The 26,230-nt window shown below is 44.8% G+C and overlaps 1 protein-coding gene across 1 annotated transcript in view; it reads left to right on the top strand.

The window, feature by feature from the left end:
• Window positions 1–559: 559 nt before the first annotated feature.
• Window positions 560–26,230, top strand: part of Fsip1 (fibrous sheath interacting protein 1) — a 31,573-nt gene continuing 5,902 nt past the window's right edge. Inside the window, exons 1-8 of the mRNA XM_042687581.1 lie at window positions 560–613; window positions 959–1,091; window positions 2,765–2,948; window positions 4,871–5,034; window positions 7,297–7,390; window positions 20,099–20,197; window positions 22,570–22,688; window positions 25,025–25,132. Coding sequence (XP_042543515.1) covers window positions 966–1,091; window positions 2,765–2,948; window positions 4,871–5,034; window positions 7,297–7,390; window positions 20,099–20,197; window positions 22,570–22,688; window positions 25,025–25,132 — 894 coding nt within the window. The 5' untranslated portion in view covers window positions 560–613; window positions 959–965. The remainder of the gene's footprint in view (window positions 614–958; window positions 1,092–2,764; window positions 2,949–4,870; window positions 5,035–7,296; window positions 7,391–20,098; window positions 20,198–22,569; window positions 22,689–25,024; window positions 25,133–26,230) is intronic.

The following is a 26,230-nucleotide window of genomic DNA, read 5'->3' as shown; positions in this document are numbered from 1 at the left end:
TACTTGAGAGGCTGAAGTTGGGAGGATCACAGTTCAAGGCCAGCTAAGGCTCGACGTTCCTGAGATCTCCATGTTCCCATCATCCCAGCTACGAGGCAGGCTGGTATTGGGATGACTGGGGTTCCCGGCCAGCCAGGACCACCACCACCACAACACGCAGCTGTCATCCCAGCCAAGGGCAAGGGTAAAATAGGGCTAGCATGGCCCAGATCGAGACCCTATCTCAAAAGGACCCGGAACAAACATCCGGAGGTAGGACTTACACGGTGTAGCCACCTGCCTCGAATGCACAGGGCCCTGGGTTCAGACCCCCCCCCCCCCCCCGCCCCATGCTGGATGGTGCAGCCCGTTTCCCCCATCGCGAATGGTAGGCGCCTATTCTGCTCTCGCGAGACTCGGAGCGAGCGTGCTTGTGGTTGCCAGGGCAACGGCGCCGCTGGCGACGGCGGCGGCAGGGCTGTGGAGCGGCGGCGTCTCTCCCTCACGGAAAGGCTGCGGTGGCGGGCAAGACCGCTCTTCTTCGAGGGGAAACGGATGACGCCGCGAGTGTCTGCGACACGCTGCTATCGGGCCAGTGCGCTGACGTCTGGTTCCCGGAGTCCGCGCCGGGCGGGTGAGTGACCGGTCCCGGGATCCGCGGAGCTGGAGAGCCGCGCCGCTCGCCCGCGGGGGGCGGGGCCCAACGCGTCAGTCTTTGTGGGAGCTGTCAGGGAAGGTGGGCAGGGCCAATGAACGGGGCCGGCTCGGTCCCAGGGGCGGGGCCAGAGGGGGCGGGACCAGGCCGGGCGGGAGCTTTGAGAGGCGGACTTGGGGCTTCCCACCAAGTAGAAGAACGGCCTGGTGAAGCGGGGATCGGGGTTAAACAGAAAGAGGGAGGAGGGAACGAGAACGGGCCCTTTGCCCAACGTTTGGCTATCCGGACCCCGTGCTCTGAAAGCCCTTTTTCATTCGGTGCTAGGGTAGCCATGGATATCATCAAGGGAAACTTAGATGGAATTTCCAGGCCGGCCTCCAACTCGAGAACGCATTTTGGGAGCAGGCTTTCCAATGCTTCCTTAGAGGTGCTGTCCCCCGAACCTCGCTCCTTCAAGGTAAGGGCTGCCGTCGCCCCCTAGAGGTTCAGAAACATTTCCTAACCACTTACCTTTCTGTGCGTCATCCTGAGTACTGTTGAACATAGATTTTCAGGTTCTGAATTCTTTCTTTTTTTTTTTCTTTTTCTTTTTCCCTGTTGGTTGTGGGGCCTGAACTCTGGGCCTGGGCGCTGTCCCTCAGCTCTTCAGCTCAAGCACTCTACCACTTGAGCCACAGCCCACTTCCGGCTTTTTTCTTTTTGCTTATGTGGTGCTGAGGAATTGAACCCAGGGCCTCAAGCATGCAAGGCAAGCGCTCCAGCACTGAGCCACCTTCCCAGCCCTTGATGATGTATCTTTAATTTCTGGATTGTCTACTTTATTTTTCCTTTTTTCCCCCCTGAATCCATCTGTTCTTGACAGTATACTCACTTTCCTCATGTTTCTTCATTCTTTCTCGCTCATTTATGAGTTGGGTCATTGCTAGTTTATTTCCTACTACATCTGTGTTCTCCTTTGTTAAATGGAAAGTCAATGCCTTCACCACTGGGTCATTGTGAGTGGTTGTGAGGCCAGCGTAAAAGCTACTTAGCATCAGACATGGCTGATTTCAGCCCTCAGTACAGACTGGCTATGATTAATGAACCACCAACTTAGCTCAGTTCTGCTGGGTTAATATCCTGTGTCCAGCAGGGATGCTGGTCCAGTTCTTAGCAGGGTAAATCCCAGCTCCACTTGTCCCCTGGACTGCAGATCTCTAGGAGAGTTGCAGTGGTAGAGTATTGAACATACTGGTTCACAGGGAACATAGGACCTTCCAATGCCTGAGATCAGACAGTCCCTTATTGGGAGGGAAGTCTCTCTGTCTCTGTCTCTGTTTCTGTCTTCTCTCTCACTCTCTTTCAGGAAAACACACCTGTGTTGAACTGGTCTTTTCAAAATGAACTTTGCTAAGATGTAAAAGGAAACCAAAATGCAATAGAAAAACTGTGAAGGTTTGAAGCCATGAGTTGGTAAAGAATTTTTTGACACAGGAGAATAAGAAAGGCAAAGATTTATTAGGCCTCCATTAGCAAGGCAAAATGGTGGGCAGCTAGAGGGTATAGTGTGCCAAGACAGGGTTGACAGGTTTTATATCTTGGGTTAGACTAGTTTTGATTGGCTATCTCCCTTTTTGTGAACCTTATTGATTGGTTTGAATTTCACGCACGTATGGCTTTCACTTTGCATTCTATTCAGCCCTTGGGGTTTTCCTGGATGCCACGTGTCCTCAGACAGGGAGGCCTGCACATAAAGCACATAGTCTTGATGAGAAGACCCTCATCGGAGCCACATCTCAATGCAGACTGACCACTTTTCAACCATTCCCATTCCACAGGTGGTGTGTGCTCAGCCAGCCTCCCCAGAGCCTGACAGGCCCTTCTTCATCACTGCTAGATGCCAAGGGAGAATGGTACTTATCTGATGTAAATGTTACGCTGTATAAGTCTGCACTGACATTACACTTAATTAAAAAGTTATGCTTCTAGAGAATTCAGTGCCAGTATCTGTGTTTGTGGACATATGCTTCCACTAGTGTTAAAAATGTTCTGAAGTGTAAAGTTTGAGGAAAACACATTTTTTCAGTATCCTCTAGCCCAGAAGGAGAAATTACATTTTTTGTAATCTCTTTTTAAAAACATTATTCTTAGATCGATACTGCAAGCAAGCTAAGTTCTGGTAAAGAGAACCGCTCAGAAAACAGCACTGTGGAAGAACGAAGACCCAGCAGTGCTGACAAATGGGCTGACTACTCTGGGAAAGTAAAATGGGCCAAGGCCGGGCCGGATGAAGATGTGGGCATTGCTCAAGATCAGATCACACTGGACCGTTCAGGTAGGGTACTTACCTGACAGTTATCTGTCCATGTTATCCTCAGAATAATAAAATTACATGTATTAGCTGAGTAGAAATAATATGCCCAAAATAGTGATTGTTTTCGTGAGAAAATCACCCTTTTGGGGGTGATGGTATTGGGGTTTGAACTTAGGCATAGACAGGTGCTCTGCTGCTGAGCTATACATCCAGTCCTTCCTTGTGCTGGTTACTTTGGAGATAGGGTCTTGGTTTCTGCTCAGGCATGTGCCTGGATTGTGACCTGCCTGTTTTAGACTTCCCATTGGCTGGAATGATGGAGTCTTCCACACTTTCCTGCTCAGGCTGGCCTGGAATTCCAGTACACTGGATCTCAGCTGGGGGATTGTAGGCTTTGATTGAGAAGTGTTCTTGTGAATGCTTTTTGCCCAGTTGACCTTGGGTCATGATTCTGATATCAGCTTCTCATGTAGCTAGAATTATAGATGTGAGCTACCACAGCTATAAAGAGCAGCTAGCTCTTTTTTTTTTTTAACTTAAGAATATTGAGAACCCTAAATACACTTAGAAGTATAACAAAATATATCACTTAGAAACTGTTAACTCTATACTAGTCCAATAGGAAGTATTTATGATTTATGGATAATTTCAATTACTAAAGTGGTTGGATAAAATATATTCTATTATTCATAAACGTTCCTCAAGGGATAATCCCATTAAAATTGATAACATTAAATTTTGAAAGCTACTTTTTGTGTTATTGAATGAATTCTGGCCTCATTGATTTCAGAGTCCTGGGGATGGAGGTGTTTCTGAGAGCCTTGCAGGGGCTCTAAGACCAACACTGTTTCACAAGAGCGCTGAGTGCAGTTTCCCCAGTGTGCTGGGAGACCAAAAGCGGGGATAATGCACATCATCTTAATGTCCTGTGGGGCAAAGTGGGAAGTAGTCATAAAACAATTTGCCTATACGTCAGTGGGAAAGGTTGAAGAAAAGTACTTATGCAATAGTTTGAGAATGGAACTGGCTTTATGTTTGTTGTACTCAGGTCTTCACACTCTGTGCTTAATTTTTCCCCTGCTTTTTCCTGTGTCTAGCTCTTACATGTACAATGACTTTTATTTTACTCAGTCTGAAGCAGCATTAGAATAGTGTCTGAATCTCCCAGCCACACTTTCTATTTGTTAATCTTGTATGTACAAGTATTGCAGAATGAAGGAGAAAGAATTAGAGGCTTAAAATCTTAAGAGAACTACTTGTAAGCCTGGTGTTATAGTTTACTAGAATTTTGAAAGGATTCTGTTATCTTAATTCTTTTTTTTTTCTTTTTTTGGTTGTGGGCCTGAGCTCTGGGCCCAGGCACTGTCCCTCAGCTCTTCAGCTTAAGGCTAGCGCCCTACTACTTGAGCCACAGTACTACTTGGGCCACAGTGCCTTTTCTGCTTATGTGGTGCTGAGGAATTGAACCCAGGACCTCATGTTTGCAAGGCAAGCACTCTACCACTGAGCCACCTTCCCAGCCCCTCCTAATTCTTTTTTTTTTTTTTTGCGGGGGGCGGGGGGGGGGCGGTCCAGTCGTGGGGCCTGAACTCTGGGCCTGGGCGCTGTCCTGACTCAGCTCAAGGCTAGTGCTGTACCACTTGAGCCACAGCGCCACTTCCGGCTTTTTTCTTTTTGCTTATGTGGTGCACATGAGCAAGGCACGCACTCTACCACTAAGCCACCTTCCCAGCCCCCCTCCTAATTCTTAAATTAAGATGGATGGCTATTCTGTAGAGTTCTTATATAATTATACAAAAAGATACATAAAATACCTTGTAAATTAAGCTAGTCACATAACCACCATGTAGTAGTTATTTTCATCAGAAATAGAATAGAAAAACAAAGAGTAAAAGTAAAACAAGACTTTATGATTTTACTGAACTTTAGTTTCTACTTTCCAGACTTTGCATATGATCTGAAATTGGAAGAATCAGATTCTCAACTTCACGATGCTATTCATAAGATGAAAAGACTTGATAAAATTTTGGCAAAAAGACAACATAGAGAAAAAGAAATCAAGAAGCAAGGTTTAGAAATGAGAAAAAAGCTGTGGGATGAACTTGAGGTAGGAATTTTATAACCATATGCTGACAGAAATGACTTCCTTTAAGAAGTCTGGACTGTGGTAGTGGGAGTGCTGCCTGCCTCTATCGATTGTTTTGTGGTAGTGGTAATGGTAGTGGTAATGGTGGTGGTGGTGGTGGTGTGTTTGTGTGTTAGTGCAGAGGGCTTATTTTTGGAGAATTGGATAGTATAACTTGGTCTGTGACATTTCAGACCCGGCTTCTCCGATGTGATCACACCCACAGACAGACCTAGTTCAGCCTTACTTTGTCAGATGGGGTCACCTTCATTGCTGGGATTAGCAGAGTGGGTATGATGGCTATGTTCACCAACTGTGCATGGCTGCTTTTTCTTTAGTGAGCTTACAGTTCAGAGAGAGAAGTACATAAAAGTTGATCCATCTGAGCCAGGCCCCGGTGGCTCACGCCTGAATCCTAGCTACTTAGGAGGCTGAGATCTGAGGATGTAATTCAAAGCCCTCTCTGGCAGGAAAGTCCGTGAAACTCTTTTTTTTTTTTTTTTTTTTGTCGGTCATGGGACTTGAACTCTGGGCCTGGGCGCTGTCCCTCAGCTCTTCAGCTCAAGGCGAGCGCTCTACCACTTGAGCTACAGCGCCACTTCCCGTTTTCTGGTGGTTTATTGGAGATAGGAGTCTCACAGTCTCTCCTGCCCAGGCTGGCTTTGAACCGTGATCCTCAGATCTCAGCCTCCTGAGTAGCTAGGATTACAGGCATGAGCCACCAGCTCCCGGCAGTCCGTGAAACTCTTATCTCCAATAAACCACTCAGAAAACCGGAAGTCATACTGTGGCTCAACCGGTAGAGCACTCGCCTTGAGCTGAAGAGCTGAGGGACAGCGCCCAAGCCTAGAGTTAGAGTTCAAGCTCCACCACTGACCAAAAAAAAAAAAAAAAGTTTATCCATCTGGTCAGCATCATCACTCCAGCAAACCCTGGTCTCAAACCAGTTGGGGAGTTGTACTGTTTCATGTACTGGTCAAGGTCTTTTCAGAAAGCTTGAGTTTTGGGCCACACTCCTTTTGTTTCTATCTTGACAAATTTCTGGTGCCTGATCAGCTTTCTTTGCTCTTCATGGGTCTTATTATCTGTAGTGTTGAGAGGCTGAAGTTGAGCAGAGGTTGGCACTGACTTGGTATAGAGCCTTTGCCTCATATTTGAATTTTACTCTTCAGGTCAGGAATCTGAATCTGATAATAACAGATGGCTGTTTTGAATGAGCCATCCTTAATTATTGACTGACTTCAGGGGGAGATTTCCTGGACATTTAAGTGAATTTAGAATAAAGTGATTAAGAATGTATTTGTATCCATGAAGTCCATTACAATGGAAAGAAAATAGCATCCAAAATGTAGTGTTTAAACTAGAGAAATAATTCCTATGAAGTTTGCCAGGAAAAGTTAGTCTTTTTTATTGACACTCAAAGCAAAGTCCCCTCCACCCCCACCCTGCCCCTTTGAAAGAAGAGTTTAAGTGGAAACCACAAAACAGTTCTAAACTTAGCATCTCTGAAATTTCAATTTGGTGCTCCACCTTTGGGTTGTTCATAAGTTGGAAAACTATCTAAGATTTAGGAAGGTGGCTCAGTGGTAGAGTGCTTGCCTTGCATGCATGAGGCCCTGGGTTCCATTCCTCAGCACCACATAAACAGAAAAAGCTATACATGGTACTGTGGCTCAAGTGGTAGAACACTAGCCTTGAGCTGAAGAGCTGAGGGACAGCACCCAGGCCCAGAGTTCAAGCCCCATGACTGACAGAAAAAGACAAGCATAGAATAAAGGATATTTTTTTTTAAAAAAGAAAACTAACAGAAACTGGGAAAGTAATTATCATACACTTCATGTCTCTCTAGGAAAACCTGTTATCAGAATTTTGTAGAAACAAATTTTCCTAAGAAATATAAACATAAACATAATATAAATATAAAGATAAACCTTCTTGTTTATATGTGCACAATTGGGAACTATGTCAGAATAAAAATCAACGAGAAGGGGCTGGGAAGGTGGCTCAGTGGTAGAGTGCTTGCCTAGCATGCATGAAGCCCTGGGTTCAATTCCTCAGTACCACATACACTGAAAAAGCTGGAAGTGGCCCTGTGGCTCAAGTGGTAAGATGCTAGTGTTGAGCAAAAGCAGCTCAGGGACAGTGCCCAGGCCCTGAGTTCAAGTCCCAGGACTTCTTTTTTTAAAATCAATGAGAATAGTTGCCTTCCCTTTCCACACTAAACTTTAGTTTTGTTTTCATTAGTCTGCAAAAAATAATGACATCTTGCAAAGCAGTGAAGAGATGGAAAATACAAAGAAGTTTTTATATTTGACTGTTGAATCTGAAGAACCTGTTGGTGAGTAGATGCAAGTGTATCTGTTTCACTTTTTCCTCAGGGTCACAGATTCTTTGGACTAAGATGAAATTTCCCCTTTTCTCTGTGAGTTGACTCACTTTAGGTAGGATTATAAGTAATTCCTCTGCATTTAAATATGCCTTAGTGTCTGTAAGCTAGTGTGAGAGGGACAGGGCAGGGGAGGAGGAGTCTGTGTTTGCTTTCTGTTACTTGTAGATTTCTCTAGAGGGTGTTTTTTTTTTTTTTTTTTTTTTTTTTTTGCCGGTTGTGGGCCTGAACTAGGCCTGGGCACTGTCCCTGAGCTCTTCAGCTTAAGGCTAGTGCTCTACCACTTGAGCATCACTTCCGGCTTTTTCTGCTTATGTGGTGCTGAGGAATGGAACCCAGGGCCTCATGCATGCAAGGCAAGCGCTCTACCACTGAGCCACCTTCCCAGCCCCTAGAGGGTGTTTTATGCCAGCTGTCCTCCACTAGTTCAAGGTTGCCCTTCCAGGCACCACTGAGGTCCATGGGATCCTTCCACCTTTCCACAGAAGTCTCTTGCTGATTTGTCCATTTCCAGTCCTCTAACATCAGACATTTTCAGATCAGCCAATTAATTCTGCACGTATATTTCTGTTTTCCCTCTTGTGTGTATTTGTGAATTTTAAATGTTTTTGTTAGCATATATTAATAGTACAAAATGAGTTTCTTTGACATTTTCATACTTTGGTCATATTCCTCTCCTCTGCTACCCTCTCTTTTTTTTAATTTTGTTTTTAAATTTTTGTTAGTTATGGAGCTTGAACTTGGGACCTGGGCGCTGTCCCTCAGCTCTTTTGCTCAAGTCCAGCACTCTACCACGAGGGATGGCTTTCAACCTGATCCCCAGATCTCAGCTTCCTTAGTAGCTACAATTATAGGCATGAGCCACCAGCACCTGGTTTACCCGCTCTTCTTTTTCCCCATCCTGCTGATCCCTGTTCTTTTCCCAGAGAGTTCCCCTTCTACTTTTTTCTTTTTAAAATTTTATTGTAAAGGTGATGTACAGAGGGGCTAAAGTATTTGTCTTTCTAAGTCTGGTTTATTTTGCTTTGCATAATGAATCTCTAATTTCATTTATTTTTCTATAAATGACATAATTTCACTCTTCTAATGGCTAAATAAAACTCCACTGTCTATATAGACCACATTTTCTTCTGAAAATTCTTTTTTGTTTTTGGTGCTGGTTCTGGGGCTTGAATCAGATCCTGCACACTGTCCCTGAGCTTTTTTGTTCTTGGCTAGCACTCTACCACTTGAGCTATAGCTCCTCTTCTGGCTTTTTGGTAGTTATTTGGAGATAAAGAGTCCCACAGACTTTCCTGCTGGGGCTGTCTTTAAACCACAATCCTCAGATCTCATTCTCCTGAGTAGGTAGGCTTGCAAGGTATGAGCCACCGGCGCCCAGCTTAAAAATTCTTTTTAGGGCTGGGAAAGTAGCTCAGTGGTAGAGCGCATGCCTTGCATGCCAGAGGCCCTGGGTTCAATTCCTCAGCACCACATAAGCAAAAAGAAAAAAGCCAGAAGTGGCGCTGTGGCTCAAGTGGTAGAGCGCTAGCCTTGAGCTGAAGAGCTGAGGGACAGCACCCAGGCCCAGAGTTCAGGCCCCATGACCGGACCCCCCCCCAAAAAAAATTCTTTTTATACATGCATATTATGGAGTTTTGCACTCTTTAACTCACTTATATGATGATGAAAATTTAGGAATGGGTAGTTTTTAAACATTATTAATTTACTTCATTGCTATTACAGAGGTGATGTACAGAGGGACTGCACTGCATGAGTCGGGTAATGAGCACAGCTCCTTTCATACCGTGTCTTCTGTTCCCTCACTCTCTCCCAGTCCCTCCCTCCCGTCTCCACCCACCAGTTGTATAGTTCACTCTCATCCGTGTGCAGGGAGCTCCTGCTGCACTTTTCCACTCTTTTCCCCTCTAGTTCTGTATCCTCCCCCAACCTTTCCAAGCTGTACACTTGAATGCACCATACAAAAGGTAAAGAAGACAGAATCATCAAAAACTAAAAACAAAAAAGAAGGGAAAAAAGGCCTTTTCCCCCCCATATCTCAGAGTTGGTTTCAGTATGTATATTATTTTATGTATGTGAAGAGGCACTTAGGCATTGTGCCTTTGTGTTTCTCTCCTAAGTGTATATAGATAGGTAGTTTGTGACAGTTGATAGGGTGTGGGGTAGTGGGGGGGTGCGTGCATCTGGGGCTTGAACTTGAGGCCTGGGTGCTGTTCAAGGTTTTGGGTTTTTTTGCTCAAGGCTTGTACCCTACCACTTGAGCCACAGTTCCACTTATGACTTTCTGGTGGTTGATGAGACTCTTTTTTTAGGGGGGAGGGGGTCTGATCCTGGGACCTGAACTCTGGGCCTGGGTGCTGTTCTTCAGCTCTTCAGCTCAAGGCTAGAGCTCTACCACTTGAGCCACAGCGCCACTTCCGGCTTTTTTCTTTTTTGCTTATGTGGTGCTGAGGAATTTAACCCAGGGCCTCAGGCATGCAAGGCAAGCGCTCTACCACTGAGCCACCTTCCCAGCCTCTCTGGTGGTTGATGAGATGTGAGTCTCATGGTCATTACTTCCTGAGCGAGGCTTCCAGTGGACTTTTCTGCCCCTGCTGGCATCGAACTGCATTCCTCAGCTCTCAGCTTCCTGAGTAGCTAGGATTATAGGTGTGAGCCACTGGCATCTGGTGAGGCTTTTCTAATTTGGAAGAAATAAATTAAGCATGTTGAGTATGCAGGTGCTAAATATTTGCAGAATTGTATATCATGTATCATAGATAGGTAGATAGATAGGTAGATAGGTATAGATAGTAGGGGTCCCAGGAAAGGAATCAACGAGAACCATCAAGACCAGGGGTCTCCCCATGAGAGTCATCCTTGAGTAGCCTTTCTTCTAAGTTGAGAGGCTTTGTGGATTAATTTGTGGATGTTAGTTTGGATTTGTGCTGATCATTTAACCCCCCAAAACAGTCTTCCTTTAGCATGGCACAAAAGCATGGCTTCCTTATGCCCATGTCCATCAACCCTCCAACTCACAATGTCTGGCTGACTTTACATCTACACATGTTTATGTCACTTAATGACATATGTTTTTCCCCTTATATTTTTTATTGTAACTGATTATTGCAAAAGTTAGTTTTATTTTCTACATTAATATGATTGGGTATAAACTTTTCTGACTGGTTAAATATGTTGCTTTAAAAATAATTTTATTGTTATTAAGGTATTGTATATAAGGTATTATTTAAGTTGGTGTATTTCATATGTGGTTTAAAATTTGTTTTTAAACCAAACAAGAAAGCAGTTAACCTTTATTTCAGGCTATTTATTTCAGGCTAATAATTAGTATTGTATTATTCTGAAAGTGGAAACTTTTTTTTTTTTGTCCGTTGTGGGGCCTGAACTCTGGGCCTGGGCGCTGTCCCTCAGCTCTTCAGCTCAAGGCTAGCACTCTACCACTTGAGCCACAGAGCCACTTCCAACTTTTTCTGCTTATGTGGTGCTGAGGAATTGAACCCAGGGCCTCATGCATGCAAGGCAAGCACCCTACCACTGAGCCACCTTCCCAACCCCTGAAAGTGGAAACTTTTGAATCAGCTATTAGATGTATTATTTGCAGAGTATTTTTAGTCCAGGTCTGACAGAAAGCAATAGAAATGCAAGAGTCCAATCTGATCACAGAACACTAGGTTTGGAAGCATCGTATTTCTTCTGTTTCAGCACAGAAGGAAGCTGCTGAGATGTGATGCACTCACTGAACTTTAGTTACCAGTACTAACAAAATACAAAAATAAAAATTGTTTTGATCTCCGGGCGCTGGTGGCTCATGCCTGTAATCCTAGCTACTCAGGAGGCTGAGATCTGAGGATCGTGGTTCAAAGCCAGCCCAGGCAGGAAAGACCATGAGACTCCTATCTCCAATAAACCACCAGAAAACCGGAAGTGGCGCCGTAGCTCAAGTGGTAGAGCGCTAGCCTTGAGCTGAAGAGCTGAGGGATAGCGCCCAGTCCCAGAGTTCAAGCCCCATGGCCGACCAAAAAAAAAAAAAAATTGTTTTGCTAAAATCTTGGGATTTTAGCAAAAATATTTCTGTAAGTATTCATGGGCAAGCAGGAAATGTTTTATTGTTTCCAGTATTTTTTGTGACTGGGTGTAACTTGCCACCAATAGGTGGCAGCATTCAATTGTACTATGGTATTGTGTTTTTAATGAAATTAACTTTGCTTTGTGTGATATATATGTGTGTGTGTATAAATAAATATATATATATATATTTTTTCTGGTCCTGGGGCTTGAACTTAGGACCTGGGCACTGTCCCTGAGCTTCTTTATGTTCAAGCTAGCTCTCTACCAGTTGAGCCTCAGCAACACTTATAGCTTTTTTTGAGTAGTTTGTTGGAGAGAAGAATCTCATGGAATTTGCTGCAAGGGCTGGCTTTGAACCGTGATCCTTAGATCTCAATCTCCTTAGTAGCTAGGATTACAAGTGTGAGCCATGGGCGCCCAGCTCTTGTATGATAGTTTTTATTTTTTTATTTTTGTCAGTCGTGGGGCTTGAACCCAGGGCCTGGGAGCTGTCCCTGAGCTTTTTCGCTCAAGGCTAGTGCTCAACCACTTTGAGTCACAGCGTCAGTTCTGGTTTTCTGGTGGCTAATTAGAGATGAGTCTCATAGACTTTCTGCCCGGGCTGGCTTCTAACTGTGATCCTCAGATCTCAGCCTCTCCAGTAGCTAGGATTATAGGTATGAACCACTGGCACCCAGCTTGTGAGATAATTTTGTTTTCCTGGAGGATGATTTTTTTAAATTGTAAAAATGCTGAATTGAGGTGTTACAATTAAATAAGTAAGATAATGAGTACATTTCTTGTAGAACATTGTTTTTCTCCCTCTATCTGTTCCCTCTCCCAATCCCCCCACTCTTGCCCTGAAGTTGTAAAGTTCATTTCCAACACCAGAAATTTGTTGCATTAGTAACAAAACCAAACCTTGGGGATCTCATGCACACATGACAACATTCAAAGCGATAGATGTTAAATAGTCGGAATCCCCTTCGTCTCCCAGAAACTGAGGTATTGCCTGCCCCCAGGCCTTTTCAGGGATGGTGGGGTGTACTGGTAAAATTGCGTCCAGTTATGCAAATAGTGATTGTCTTATGAGGAGCAGTCAGAAGCCCAGGGAGGTTTTGTGGGGGTCCTGTTGGAGAAAGAGGCTTAGGTAAGAGGACCCCAGGAAGTGACCTCAGCCCTGACAGAAGACCAAAGAGAACTTGGAACTCAGGTCTCCAGGCAGCCACATTCCAGAGCTGGCCACAACTGGCAAACTCATCCAGAGATAGCCAGGAAAGCCACATGTTTTCCTGTTGCTTCCTGATTTTGATGAGTTCCGACTCCAGGAGATCCTGAAGAAAGTGCCTGGTGGACACCTGCAGACACTAGATCAACCCCCGACCCACACCCTAACCCCAGCCCAGACCCAGAAGAACCTTCTGGCAATTTATAGAGGCTGGCAGGGGGCACCTGGCAGCCCAGCCCAGGACAGCAGGGATGGGGACTCTGCTGTGACTCCTCCAAGCCAACCCCAGGTGCCAAGTGCGGTGCACGCCCAGTGGGCTATGCCCACTCCACTGAAGACGGAGCAGTGTGGGGCTGAGGCAGCAGCTGAAGAATCAGCATGTGCTCCAGCTGCCCTGGAGGCCAGGATGGCCGAGTCCTCTTCACCTCAGATCCATGCATCTCTCTCCAGCTGTGTCTGCAGAAGAGCCAGCATGGCCTTGTTCCCAGGTGGCTCTCCTGGTGGATGTGTGCACAGCTGCGGAGACAGCCCCGGCCCTGCCAGAAGCAGCAGCAGAGGAGCCAAAGCCCGAGAGAGAAGTTCTGTATCTTGTTGTCCACATGCCCAGGGCACATGAGGAAGACACCACTCCATTGGAGGCAGACAGTGCAGACCCAGCACAGGGCTCATTTGATCAGGCTCTTAAAGAGCCTCTGTCTGCACCAGGTGAGGAAGAACAGTTTCCACTTGTGGTGGCAGCTGAAGATGCACAGCACTGGGCAGCTGATCTGTACCTGGAGGATTACTTGTTTCCTGCATTTGAGACATACTCTTTTACCCCTGAGTCAAAAGATGAAGAGGCATGACTCTGTTTTGCTGACTCAGAGCTGTCCAGCATATCCCACACGGCATCTATTCCACCGAGGCAGGAAGGTAAAGAGAACGACGGCGTTGGCATCAGGAGGTGTCTCTGAACAATGCTTGTGAAGAAAATCCTCTTCCCCCACTGGCAGATGTCTGAAAAGCCCGTGTCACTTAGGACAAATGGACTCCAGTCTGTGACTGTCCTAGCTGATCTAGAGACCCACCTCACCTGCAAAGAGTGACTCAGCTCCGGCAGATATGCCCCAGCATACTTCCAAATTAAGACTGGGAGCACAACTTTGGGTGTGGAGGTAGAGATTCAGAAACTCCTGAGCTCCACTGAGCCCCATCTCAAGCACTTAAACAAGTCCTTTTCCTCTGCTTGCACATTATCTGCTGGGATTCTTTTTCCTGTTTTTTTTTTTTTCCTTTATGTAATTTAAAAATGAATATTAATAAAACTTGACTGTTATTTTGTTTCAGTGGTATCATTCAAGGCGTTAATCCAGCACCCTGTTCCAGAACCATGAGCCTCCACCTGCGGACTGAAGTCCCCTGAAGAGCATGTGGTCCGGAGGGGAGGATGCTCACAGATACCTGGAGGAAGAGGGAAGGAAGGCCCTAGAGTGCAGGGAGCAGGTGAAGGTCATGGAGTGGCCATGGATCTAGCCTTGTGTGGGTGCAGCTGTGTCTGATGCAGGGCCCTTGATAGTTAAGAGCCATATGTAGTCAGAAACATATTTGCAGTAAAAAGCCATTCCCATGTGGTCCTCAGTCTGTTCATCTGTGAAATGGAACCCCAGCCCCACCCAGGGTTGGAAGCAGGCAAACAAAATGCAGTGGTGTGTGGGTCTCCTGTCACCCCCGAGCCCAAGGCTGTGTGTAACCAGGCAAGGGGCGGAGGGTGCGGGGCCACCTCTTTCCCTTGGTTTTGGGTTTCTGGTGGCTGAGCTGAGAGACTTCAGAGGTGGCCATCACTTGGGCTTCTGGAGAATCAGCTGCCAGGTGACCATGCAGAGGCTGCTGAGAATCACAGGGGACACAATGGTGGCTTGTCAGAGAGGAGGCGGGGGCAGATGTGTCCTGAGTTTCTGAAGGTCCAGAGGCCAGCTGTGTGGTTCTGGTGGCTTGAGATTGATAGTGAAGGTTCCTGTGCCCAGCGGCCATGTCCTGGCCCTTGGTGGAGCCGCCACAGTGACTCCAGTGTGGCCTGTGACTGAACCGGACTCCTGCGGAATGAGGGTGTGGCTGTGCTCCTCCATGCAGCGGAGGAGAGAGGCCAAGAGGAGAGAGAAGAACAGGAAAACCACCAACAGAACTGGGGGTCAGGTGGCCATGAGGGTGGGGGCCTGGCACAGATCAAAGAGGGAACTCTGGGAGAGATTGATAAATGTGAAGACAGGAGATGGCACAGGGCTGCCTACTGAATATTCTCTCTTCCATGTAAAATAATAAGGGAACACGTTTGCAGGCCTGCTCTCCCAGGCTCCCATGTCAGAGATTTGATGTCCACGTTGTCTTCTGCCCCTGCTTTACTCAGCACAGGGCAAGTCCAAGCAGCTGGTTGTAGCAGTTGTGTGATATTTTTTTTTCTTTTCGGGTTGGGGGGGGGGGTCCAATCGTGGGCTTGAACTCTTTGCCTGGGCGCTGTCCCTCAGCTCTTCAGCTCAAGGCTAGCGCTCTACCACTTGAGCCACAGTGCCACTTCTGGCTTTTTTTTCCTGCTTATGTGGTGTTGAGGAATGGAACCCAGGGCCTCATGCATACAAGGCAAGCACTCTACCACTGAGCCACCTTCCTAGCCCTATATAATAATTTTTTTTGGGGGGTCCGGTCATGTGGCCTGAACTCTGGGCCTGGGCACTGTCCCTCAGCTCTTCAGCTCAGGACTAGCGTTCTACCACTTGAGTCACAGCGCCACTTCCGGCTTTTTTCTTTTTGCTTATGTGGTGCTGAGGAGTCAAACCCAGGGCCTCATGCATGCAAGGCAAGCGCTCTACCACTGAGCCACCTTCCCAGCCCCCTGTGTGATAATTTTTAAAGATAATTTTATGTGAAACATAATACTGAGAAATTTAGTACCTCTCTCTTCCCAATTATTCCTCAGTTAATATCTTGCAAAACTATAAAACAATATTCCAGCGAGTTGTTTATATTGTATAGTCCATATACAATTCTCATCACACTTTGTTATCTCCAAGATGTGTAATTCCATCTCACCATGTCAGTGGGTTATTAATGGCATAGAGAAACGTTATTGGCTTCTTTGCAAATATTTTGATTTCTATTTAGACATTGAGCTAGATTATTCTGATTTTCATCAGTTATTTGCCTGGGGTGTTGTTATTTAAAATGTTATCTTTTTTTTCTTTGTCTACCATGGTGCTGTCCCTCAGCAATTTAGCTCAAGGCTAAGTACTCTACCACTTGAACCACAGCACCACTTCTGGCTTTTTCTGCTTATGTGGTGCTGAGGAATGGAACCCAGGGCCTCATGCATGCAAGGCAAGCACTCTACCACTGAGCCACCTTCCCAGTCCCTAAATTGTTAATTTTTCAATAGTTAGCTTTTCTCTTGAGAACTATCAACTTAGTCTTAATTTTTATGTTTTGTTCTTGCTTTTTGCTTTGTGCTGGTTCTGGGGCTTGCACTTAGGGTCTGGGTGTTGTCTCTAAGCCTTTTGATCAAGGATAGCATTCTCGCACTTGAGCTACAGCTCTACTTAGGCTTTTTTTGTGGTTAATTGAAGATAAGAGTTGCATAGGTTTTCCTGCCCAGGCTGGCTTTGAACTGCAATCCTCAGATCTCAACCTCCTGCATATTTAGGATTACAGGCACGAGCCACTGGTACTTGGCTTAGGGTTGAAATTTATTGAATGCATTTCAACATCTGTTTAAGTTATTATAGATTTTTCTTTTGTGACATCCTTTAAAATTAATAGATTTAAACACTAATATAATCCTTTATTCCTGGGTCAATCCTGTTCATTATGGAAGACTTTTATTGTAGTACTAAATTTAAATGACCAGATCTATTCATACTTTTTGTCTCTATAGAGTGATATTAGCATGCCGGGTGCTGGTGGCTCACGCCTGTAATCCCAGCTACTCAGGAGGCCGAGATCTGAGGATCGCAGTTCAAAGCCAGCCCGGGCAAGAAAGTCCATGAGACTCTTATCTCCAATTAACCACCAGAAAACCAGAAGTGGTGCTGTGGCTCAAGTGGTAGAGTGCTTGCCTTGAGCTGAATTGCACAGGGATAGTGCCCAGGCCCAGAGTTCAAGACCCATGATTGTAAAAAAAAAAAAGTGATATTAGCGTGTGTGTATGTGGATACATGTGAATATATGTACATGAACGTATTTATGGGTTTGGGGGAGGAGATGTATGAAGGGCGTGTAGGTACATGTGCCTGCATCGTCTGCTCTGATAACGTCATACACTGAGATGAGGTAGCAGCTTGTTTATTTCTGTGCTTTGACACAGTGTATATAGCATGATTATCTGTTCCTTAAAAACCTGAAAGATATCACTGGAAAAACCATCTGGTCCAAATAATTTCTTGGAAGCAGACTTCTGACTCTCCTCCACTTCTTCCATATTTATGATTTAGTTTCAGTTCCTTTTGGAGTTCTGCAGTGAGTGTCCTGAAATCTTAAAGTATCGACTTACCATGGAAATTCACTAGTATAAAATTCTGTATGCTGATTTTTCATAGCAATTAAAGAATCTGGATATATTAGTGTGGTTCATCTGTTACAACTAGTGAGCTAAAGTTGAGAGGTTGTTATTCACTCAAGTCCAACTTCATTTCTATCTTCTCAGGTTTTTGTTGTTGTTGTTGGTCCTAGGGCTTGAACTCTGGGCCTGGGTACTGTCCCTTAGCTTTTTTTGCCAAAGGGTGCTACTCTACCATTTGAACCACACATCTGTTTTCATCTTTTTCTTTTTTTATTTAACGTTTTAATTATTGTTATAAAGGTGATATATAAAGGGGTTACAGTTACATAGGTCAGGTAAAGAGTACATTCTTGTTGTTTTGCTAGTCCTGGGACTTGAGCTCTGAGCCTGGGCACTGTCTTTGAGCTCCTTTTGCTCAAGGCTGCTGCTCTACCACTTCAACCATACCTCTGCTTCCATCTTTTTCTTTTTTTTTAATTTAATTTTTGTTATTATAAAAGTGATGTATAGCCGGGCACCAGTGGTTCATGGCTGTAATCCTAGCTGCTGAGGAGGCTCACGGTTCAAAGCCAGCCCAGGCAGGAAAGTCCATGAGACTCTTATTTCCAATAAACGGCTCAGAAAACCAGAAGTGGCACTGTGGCTCAAGTGGTAGCCTTGAGCTGAAGAGCTTAGGGACAGGACCCAAGCCCAGAGTTCAAGCCCCATGACCGACCCAAAAAAAAAAAAGGTGATGTACAAAGGAGTTGCAGTTACACAAGTCAGGTAAAGAGTACATTTTTTTTTGCCCATCCTGGGACTTGAACTCTGGGCTTGGGTGCTCTTCATGAGTTTCTTTTTGTTCAAGGCTAGCACTCTGCCACTTGAGCCACGGCACCACTTCCAGGGTACATCTCTTTTTGGACAATGTCATCCCTTCCCTCTCTCCCAGTTTTCCCCTCCTGTCTCCACCCACAAGTTGTGTAGTCATCCTTTTCTTTTTGAAGCTAGCATTTTACAGTTACATGCTTCCGTAATCTAATCCTGCCTATGACTCTTCTCAGTCTTGCCTATTTTTAATGACTGTGACAAATGAAAGGCATACTGATCAGGTCTCTTATAGAATGCTCAGCCACTGGCATTAATCTTACGATTTTCTCATGGATAGAGTGAGGTTTTATGTTAGAGAGGAAAGTCTTCCTACAGGGTAGAGTGGTATTTCTGTCATATTACATCATAATGTTAACATAGCATCACTGTGGATATTTGCCTGGTTTTTCCACCATTTTCCCCTTTTCCATACTGTACTTTTTGGAAGGAAGTTGTTATGTGAAGCCCCATTTAGGGAATGGAAAGTTATATATTCTCCCTCCTTGAAAGCAGGGTATTTACATACATTATTTTGAATTATTCTTCATGGTAGATCCATCTGCTGTGTCACATTTTATGCAACCATTCATTTATGCTGAATGTGGATAATGATTTTACACTTTGGGTTAGAATTTAATACTTCTTGGATTGTTTTGCTCTCCAAGTTTTCCAGCTTTAGTGCTTGGGAGCTCTCCTGGTGGCTCTGTGACTCTGACAAGTCTTGATCTCTGTGGGTTTCTGTGGTTGCTGTTGTCATAATTGTCCTTACTCCCTGGTGCTGCAGGATGCCGCAGACACTTCTGCATTTCCTATTAAGTCCCAGAATCAACCACTCCTCCAGGGGTCCTTGATTGCTTCTGTTAAAAAGTAGTATTGCGGGGCTGGGAAGGTGGCTCAGTGGTAGAGCGCGTACCTTGCATGCCTGAGGCCCTGGGTTCGATTCCTCAGCACCACATAAGCAAAAAGAAAAAAGCCGGAAGTGCCATTGTGGCTCAAGTGGTAGAGCGCTAGCCTTGAGCTGAAGAGCTGAGGGACAGCGCCCAGGCCCAGAGTTCAGGCCCCATGACCGGACCCCCCACCTCAAAAAAAAAAAAAGAAAGAAAAGAAAAGTAGTATTGCACTCAACGTCTGATACCTGGTTTGATTGTTGCTTCTAGAGAGTGGTTGGTTCTAGGCCTTCTAAGAAAGGAAATAGATGTATGTATTAAGAAAACAAAAACAGAAATGGAAGAAAGGAAACTAAGAATTTCCCACGTTTTCTCTTTCAAACACGATCTTTTGTCTTAATGACTGGTCACATATTTGAAATCGTCAACTTTTGGAGGTCTAAAATTGGAAAAAGAACATCATAATTACAGTTACCAAGAATGTATCTGCATTGTATTGGTGCATTAGGCTTTGGGTACACCATCTCTGGGCATTACTGTGATGTTTTAACCTACTCTCTTAATCCTTTTTGTTCTGTACATATGACGGAAATGCTATTGGCATCTTTACTTCTGTAGTTAGTTTCGGGGAGTTCCACATATAAAGATGATATCATTTGTACTGACATTAATATTATTTTATTTTTGTGTTGGTTCTAGGACTTGAACTCAGAGCCTGGGCACTATCCCTGAGCTTTTTGTGCTCAAGGTTCATGAGCAACAGCTTCATTTCTGGTGGTGTGTGTGTGTGTGTGTATGTGTGTGTGTGTTTGTGTGTGTGTGTATGTGTGTGTGTGTGTGTGTGTGTGTGTGTGTGTGTGTAATTGGAAATAAGAGTTCCATGACTGGACTTTCCTGCCCAGGCTGGCTTTGGCTGCAGTTCTCAGAACTCAGCCTCCTGACTAGCTAGGGTTTCAGAGATGAGCCACTGGGGCCTGGATTGACATATTATTATTTTTTTAATCATGCAATTGAACAATATTAAAACAACAATTGAAGATTATAAAACAGATCTGATCTTTTAAAAAGGGCTGTGTAGATAATTATTTTTGTGAATATTGAACAGTGACTGTTTAAACCACTAGGTCCTTCTCATTATGAAGATGAAGAACATTTTTTCTCAGTGTTTCACACGCAACTGCCTCCAGAAGATTATGAAAACCATATGCAGAAGGTCCACCAGGGTATGTATGAATTTGTGTGATTGCATGCATGATCACAGGGAATGCTCGCTGTGTTCATAACCGGTCATGGACGAGACGATCTGATGTGTTCAGTCTAGAGGTGAGGAGGAGGAGACGGGGTTCAAGATAGCTTATAATCAGTCATTAGTTGGTCCTTGTTGAAGCCACTTGTTGAACACACACCCTTCTACTGTTGAATGTTTGAAAATTTGTATAATAAAGAACTTTACAAACTCCTGATGCAAGTAACCATGGAAACATGGCTTAAGCAAAGTAAAATTATGCGAAGGATCTTGGTGAGAGACCACTTTCTTTGGTTTCCAAAAGCAATGATGTCAGTGCTTGAGGGAACTCAAGTCCGGAATTAAAGGCGAGGTGACGCTCCCTGGTTCAAGCAGCCCATCTGACCCAGGAAGCATCAGGGGTCACTGTAGGAAGCCGGCAGCTATGCTACATCAACATGAGTGGAGAGAAGAAGGCATTTCTAGGGAAATAATCTGGCCAGAATGGCCAGTGTTCCCATCCATAATTTATTAGAAGTATATTTTAAAGAAACTCCATCATAGAAATAGAAAAGGCTGCACATCGCCTGGCTCTGATGGCTCACGCCTGTAATCCTAGCTATTCAAGAGACAGATCTGAGGATCTAAGTTCAAAACCAGCCCAGGCAGGAGAGTCTGTAAGACTCTTATCTCCAATTAACCTCCAGAAAACCTGAAGTGGCACTGTGGCTCAAAGTGGTAAAATGTTGGCGTTGAGCAAAAGAGCTCAGGGACAGCACTCATGCCCTGAGTTCAAGCCTCATGACTGACAAAAAAAAAAAAGGCTGCATTTAACTTCATCTGTCAGAGTGTGTGTGTGTGTGTGTGTGTGTGTGTGTGTGTGTGTGTGTGTATGTGTGTAAGTGTGGGGTCTTGGGGCTTGAACTCAGGGCCTGGATACTGTCCCTGAGCTTTTGTGCTCAAGGCTTTACCACTTGAACCACAGCTCTACTTCTCTGGCTTTTTTGGTTGTTAATTGAAAGTAATGGTCTCACAGGTTTTCCTGTCAGGGCTGGCTTTGAGCCACGATCTTCAGATCTCAGCCTCTTGAGTGGCTAGGATTATAGGTGTGAGTCACAGGTGCCCAATTAACTTCAGTTGTCTTAATGTTGTATTGTTTATATATGAGATTAAACTGTATATAGATATGACACACACACACACACACACACATATATATATATATATATATATATATATGTATAGATATATGCACTAAGAAGAACATATGAGCCAGGTGTCAGGCAGCTCACACTAGTTGGAAGACTGAGATCAGGAGTGAGTGGTTCCAGGCCTTCCCAGGCAGAAAAAGTACGTAAGACTTCATCTCCGTGTAAGCTGGGTGTGGTGGCATGTACCTGGCCCACGTACTTTAATGAAGAGCTCACATGATGTTTAAAAAGCTTTAAATATGAAACAGTGAAAACAAGATGTTTCAATTATGGGAGCAAGTCTCTGAATAATTTCCTTAGCCTGGTTTTGACTACCCAAGGCTTTCAGTGTTTCAAGTTTAGTCCACCCTTTTACCGAAGGTTGGAGGAACTGACCAATGAGACGGGCTGCAACGGTGGTTCCAGTGGTCGCAGACTGTCCAGACATCAGACACCTCCACCGCATCCCGGCTTTGCTTACTAAACACTGGCCCAAACAAAAGGTTTATTGTTGAGAAAGTGAGGGAAAATTAATAGGCTAAAGCCGGGCGCTGGTGGCTCACGCCTGTAATCCTAGCTACTCAGGAGGCTGAGATCTGAGGATCTCGGTTCAAAAGCCAGCCCGGGCAGGAGAGACTGTGAGACTCCTATCTCCAATAAACCACCAGAAAACCGGAAGTGGCGCTGTAGCTCAAGTGGTAGAGCGCTCGCCTTGAGCTGAAGAGCTGAGGGACAGTGCCCAGGCCCAGAGTTCAAGCCCCACGGCCAACCAAAAAAAAAAAAAAAAAGAAAATTAATAGGCTAGCAGGACATGATTCTGTCTTTAGAGAAAGATTTGTTTCATATAAAGATAGAATAAAGCATATATTTTATACCCTCATAACAACAGAAGTGTTTTTTGCATTAGGGCTTAGAGTTCTGGTCATTTTTCCTATCATTCCCAAGGAACTGACAGCAGGAAGTTCCTTGTAGGAAAATGCATTAAATTTAGTGAGAACTTCATTGGAAGTTATGGTAGCATCTTTTAAAACCCTCCATATATAAGTTCTGGGTCTGGAATTTAGAAATTGTTTCTTCTATGTGTGTTTTCTTACATATTTTAATACATAATATATATAAAGTGAATTTTTTAGTGTGCCACTGTTGTAATTATGAGAAAATTTGAATTTTTTAATATTAGGTTTCACTTGTGATGTGGAAAAAAATGCGCCACTGATTAAAGCAGAAAAGAACTCTTTCTCAGACACAGAGAAGGTCTGGGACAGACAAAACCAGGATTTTATTAAGCGCAACATTGAGGTATGTATTTAGAAACTCAGGGAGCAGCCTGTGGGACCAGAGGAATTACAGAAATGGTAGTTGTCTATTCAGGGTCTCTAGCTATTTTTTTTAAAAAAACTAGAATGCGTGAATGTACAACTGAATCAGTATATCCAACTGAAAGTTCTCTGAGCCAATGCTTGTCTCCACTGTTTTCGATTTTTATTCCATTCCAGCCTATCTTTACATTCCTATCTCCCCACCTTTTAAAATGCCAGCTACAACTTATGCTAACATTATCTTACCACCCAGATACAGTTGGTTTCCTGCAATTTGGACAGAGTTTCCACATTTTACATTACTGAATTTTTAAAATATATTTGTATTGTAAAGATATTGTACAGAGAGGTTACAGTTACATGAGTAAGGTAATAAGTACACTTCCTATTGAGCATTGTTACCCCCTCCTTTGTTTTTCCCCTACCTTCCCTTCCTTCCCCACCTCCCAACTCCTCTCCCCTCTCCCCCTACCGACCCCCCCCCCCCCACACACATTATTTTTTCTTTTGTTAGTCATGGGGCTTGAACTCAGGGTATGGGCTCTGTCCCTGAGCTCTTTTGCTGAAGGTTAGCACTCTACCACTTTGAGCCACAGCTCACTTAAGGTTTTCTGGTAGTTCATTGGAGATAAGAGTCTCATGGACTTTCCTTGCCTGGGCTGGCTTTGAACGGCAATCCTCAGATCTCAGCCTCCTGAGTAGCTAGGATGACAGGCATGAGCCACCGGCACCTGGCTATGTTTTTGTTTTTAATTGTTTTGGTAATGTGGCTGGTTGGGAAGCTCGTGCCTTTTGAGCAGCTAGTGCTCTGGTCAGAGCAGCACCGGTGGGCTGGGCTGGAGAAGACAAGCGGCAGCTGTCCCCCTCTGAGCCTCCAGGCTCCTGGCTGCTGTACCTGACCAGCTCCTTGCTTTAGGGCTCATTCTTGGCCTTCGAGGTCCTGCAGCTGACTCAGACCAACCAAGGGCACAGGAGCTCCTCTATCAGGCCAGAAAGCCAATGACTTAATTTACAAGAAGAAATGTAAGTGGGGTGGGCAGACAGCTTCAGCAGCCATCTGGGTACCTTGTCACCAGAAAGATGCACCCATGAGTGTGTAGCATTAACAAGAGGAGACCATTAAGTGATTCCTGCTGTTTAGGTCCAGTGGCTTTTCCATGATGACTGTTTACAAGCAGACTGAATTCAGGAGTCAGCCCAACCCCGGCACCCTGGCCTTGGGCACCCCCGTGTTCCTGTGCTGCATGTCCATACAATGCCTCTTTCCTGTGCTGGCCTACTGCATCCTGATTTATTGCTGAATTTTCCACATGCAGGAGAGTTTCCCCAAATCCATGTTATTGCTAACCCAGACAGCATTTTCACCAGACTCTTCGGCTAGCCTTTGAATAATCTGACCAAATCTTTATTTAAATGCCTTGTTTTACCCAGCACCAGTTCCATTGCAATTTCAAGACAGTTTATTTAGCAGATGTATGCTAGCAGAAAGTGATTCAAAATGTCTCAGCAAATAAATGTATCTATATCTACATCTGTATCTTGAGAGGGAGACTTGGAAACTGCTCATGTTTTATTGGTTTTTATATGAAATGTTGGTTGAAATGGGTAACAAGAGGGCCTTCTTCCAGTGGAAATGCCTTTGCTTGGAGACTGGCCATTTAGTCTCTAAAAGATGCAAGATAAAAATCACCTAGCATTGGGGCTGAGAAGGTGGCTCAGTGGTAGAGCGCTTGTCTTGTATGCCTGAGGCCCTGGGTTCAATTCCTCAGTACCACCTAAGCAAAAAGAAAAAAGCCAGAAGTGGTGCTGTGGCTGAAGTGGTAGAGCGCTAGCCTTGAGCTGAAGAGCTGAGGGACAGCGCCCAGGCCCAGAGTTCAGACCCCATGACTGGACCCCAAAAAAAAAAAAAAAAAAAATCACCTAGCAAGCCGGGCGCCGGTGACTCACGCCTGTAATCCTAGCTACGGAGGAGGCTGAGATCTGAGGATCGAGGTACAAAGCCAGCTCTGGTAAGGAAAGTCCGTGAGACTCTTATCTCCAATAAACCACCTAATAAATGGAAGTGGTGCTGTAGCTCAAGGGGTAGAGCTCTTGTCTTGAGCTGAAGAGCTGAGGAACTGTGCCCAAGCCCAGAGTTCAAGCCCCATGACTGACAAAAAAAAAAAAAAAAAACACCAGGCAAATACAAAATGCCTGACCTTTTAATTTTTACCTTAATGTATCCATTCTGTGGAAGCCTCAGGAAGGTCCTATTCCTATTTTCCTGAACTATGAATTGTTTTGAGTACTCAGTGTATCTCACTAAATATTCTACAGCTGGCCAAAAATTCAAGAGATCCTGTGGTTATGGCTGACAGAGACAAGAAAAGGCTGGAGGAACTTTTGAAGGATTTAGACAGAGACTCAGGCCTGACCAGTTCTGAGGTATGTGCACACAAGTTTGAAATTCTTTTCATGTTACCAATCCCTTGGCACAACTTTATCATAGTTTTTCAGGTTATTTTCAGACATTATTTTCTGAGTCTAGAAAATCTTTTTTCTTGTACCTGCTTGAATGAGGCCCTGAGGCTGTCACTTGGTCCACTGGACTTTTTGCTCAAGGCTGACACTGAACCACTTGAGCCACAGCTCCACCTCCAGTGTTTTTAGCTGGTTCATTGGAGATAAGTATCACTGATTGTCCTATCTAGGCTGGCTTTGAACTTCAATCCTGGGATCTCAGCCTTCAGAGTAGATAGGCTTACAAATGTAATTAAAGATAGGATTACAGAGCTAGGCTGCCCAGCAAAAGTCCTGTTTTACAGTTTGTTTTAATTGATGTTTTCAAATTCATTCTTGGTCAGTGCATTATGGATTCTCACAGACTATGTTAAGTCGCTTTGGGAGTGAGTACATACATACTGCTTATACCAATAATCCTTTGCTAGGGCGCTGGGCTTCGTCACTGAGACCATGTGTCTGCGTTTCCTTCTCCCCACATTGGCGTTAGGGTATTTCAGGGTGGTCCTCAGTAGTCCTGAAGCACACTGTTCTGCTCTTGCCTCGTTGATCTTGGCCATTTAGTTCCCTGGGCTTCCTGAGGGCAGCACCGACTGAGCTGAAAGGGGACTCCTCCCCACCACAGGCTCCTCACTTCTGGATGGGGTTACTCTGGTTACTCTGTGCTTTCCTGGGGTCAAATGAAGTTGAGACCATGTCTTTGTTTCACTCTGTGCCTTGTCTTTGCCTGCTCGCTTCACACACCTGTCCTGAACACACACCAGCAAATCACAGAACAAGATCCCCTGTCTCGACTTCTGCATCTGAGACCCCAGCCTGGAGCACAGCTTGAAAAGGAAGCACACAGTCCACAGTGCACTGCGGGGCTGGCTGCACCAGTCAGCCCGGGGCCCCCACCCGCTCAGTGATTCCTCTGTGGACCCCTGGCCAGGCTGCCCACATGTTCAGAATTTTGAGAGAAACCAGAAATTCAGATTTTCATGGGAAATACTCTTTTAAATGTCAACAATAACTTCTGTTTAA

This window comes from Dipodomys spectabilis, unplaced genomic scaffold (assembly GCF_019054845.1).
Source record: "Dipodomys spectabilis isolate Male_0828 unplaced genomic scaffold, ASM1905484v1 ptg000108l, whole genome shotgun sequence".
NCBI lineage: Eukaryota > Metazoa > Chordata > Mammalia > Rodentia > Heteromyidae > Dipodomys > Dipodomys spectabilis.
The sequence above is the reverse complement of the archived record's forward strand: the minus strand, read 5'-3'. Positions and strand labels throughout refer to the sequence as shown.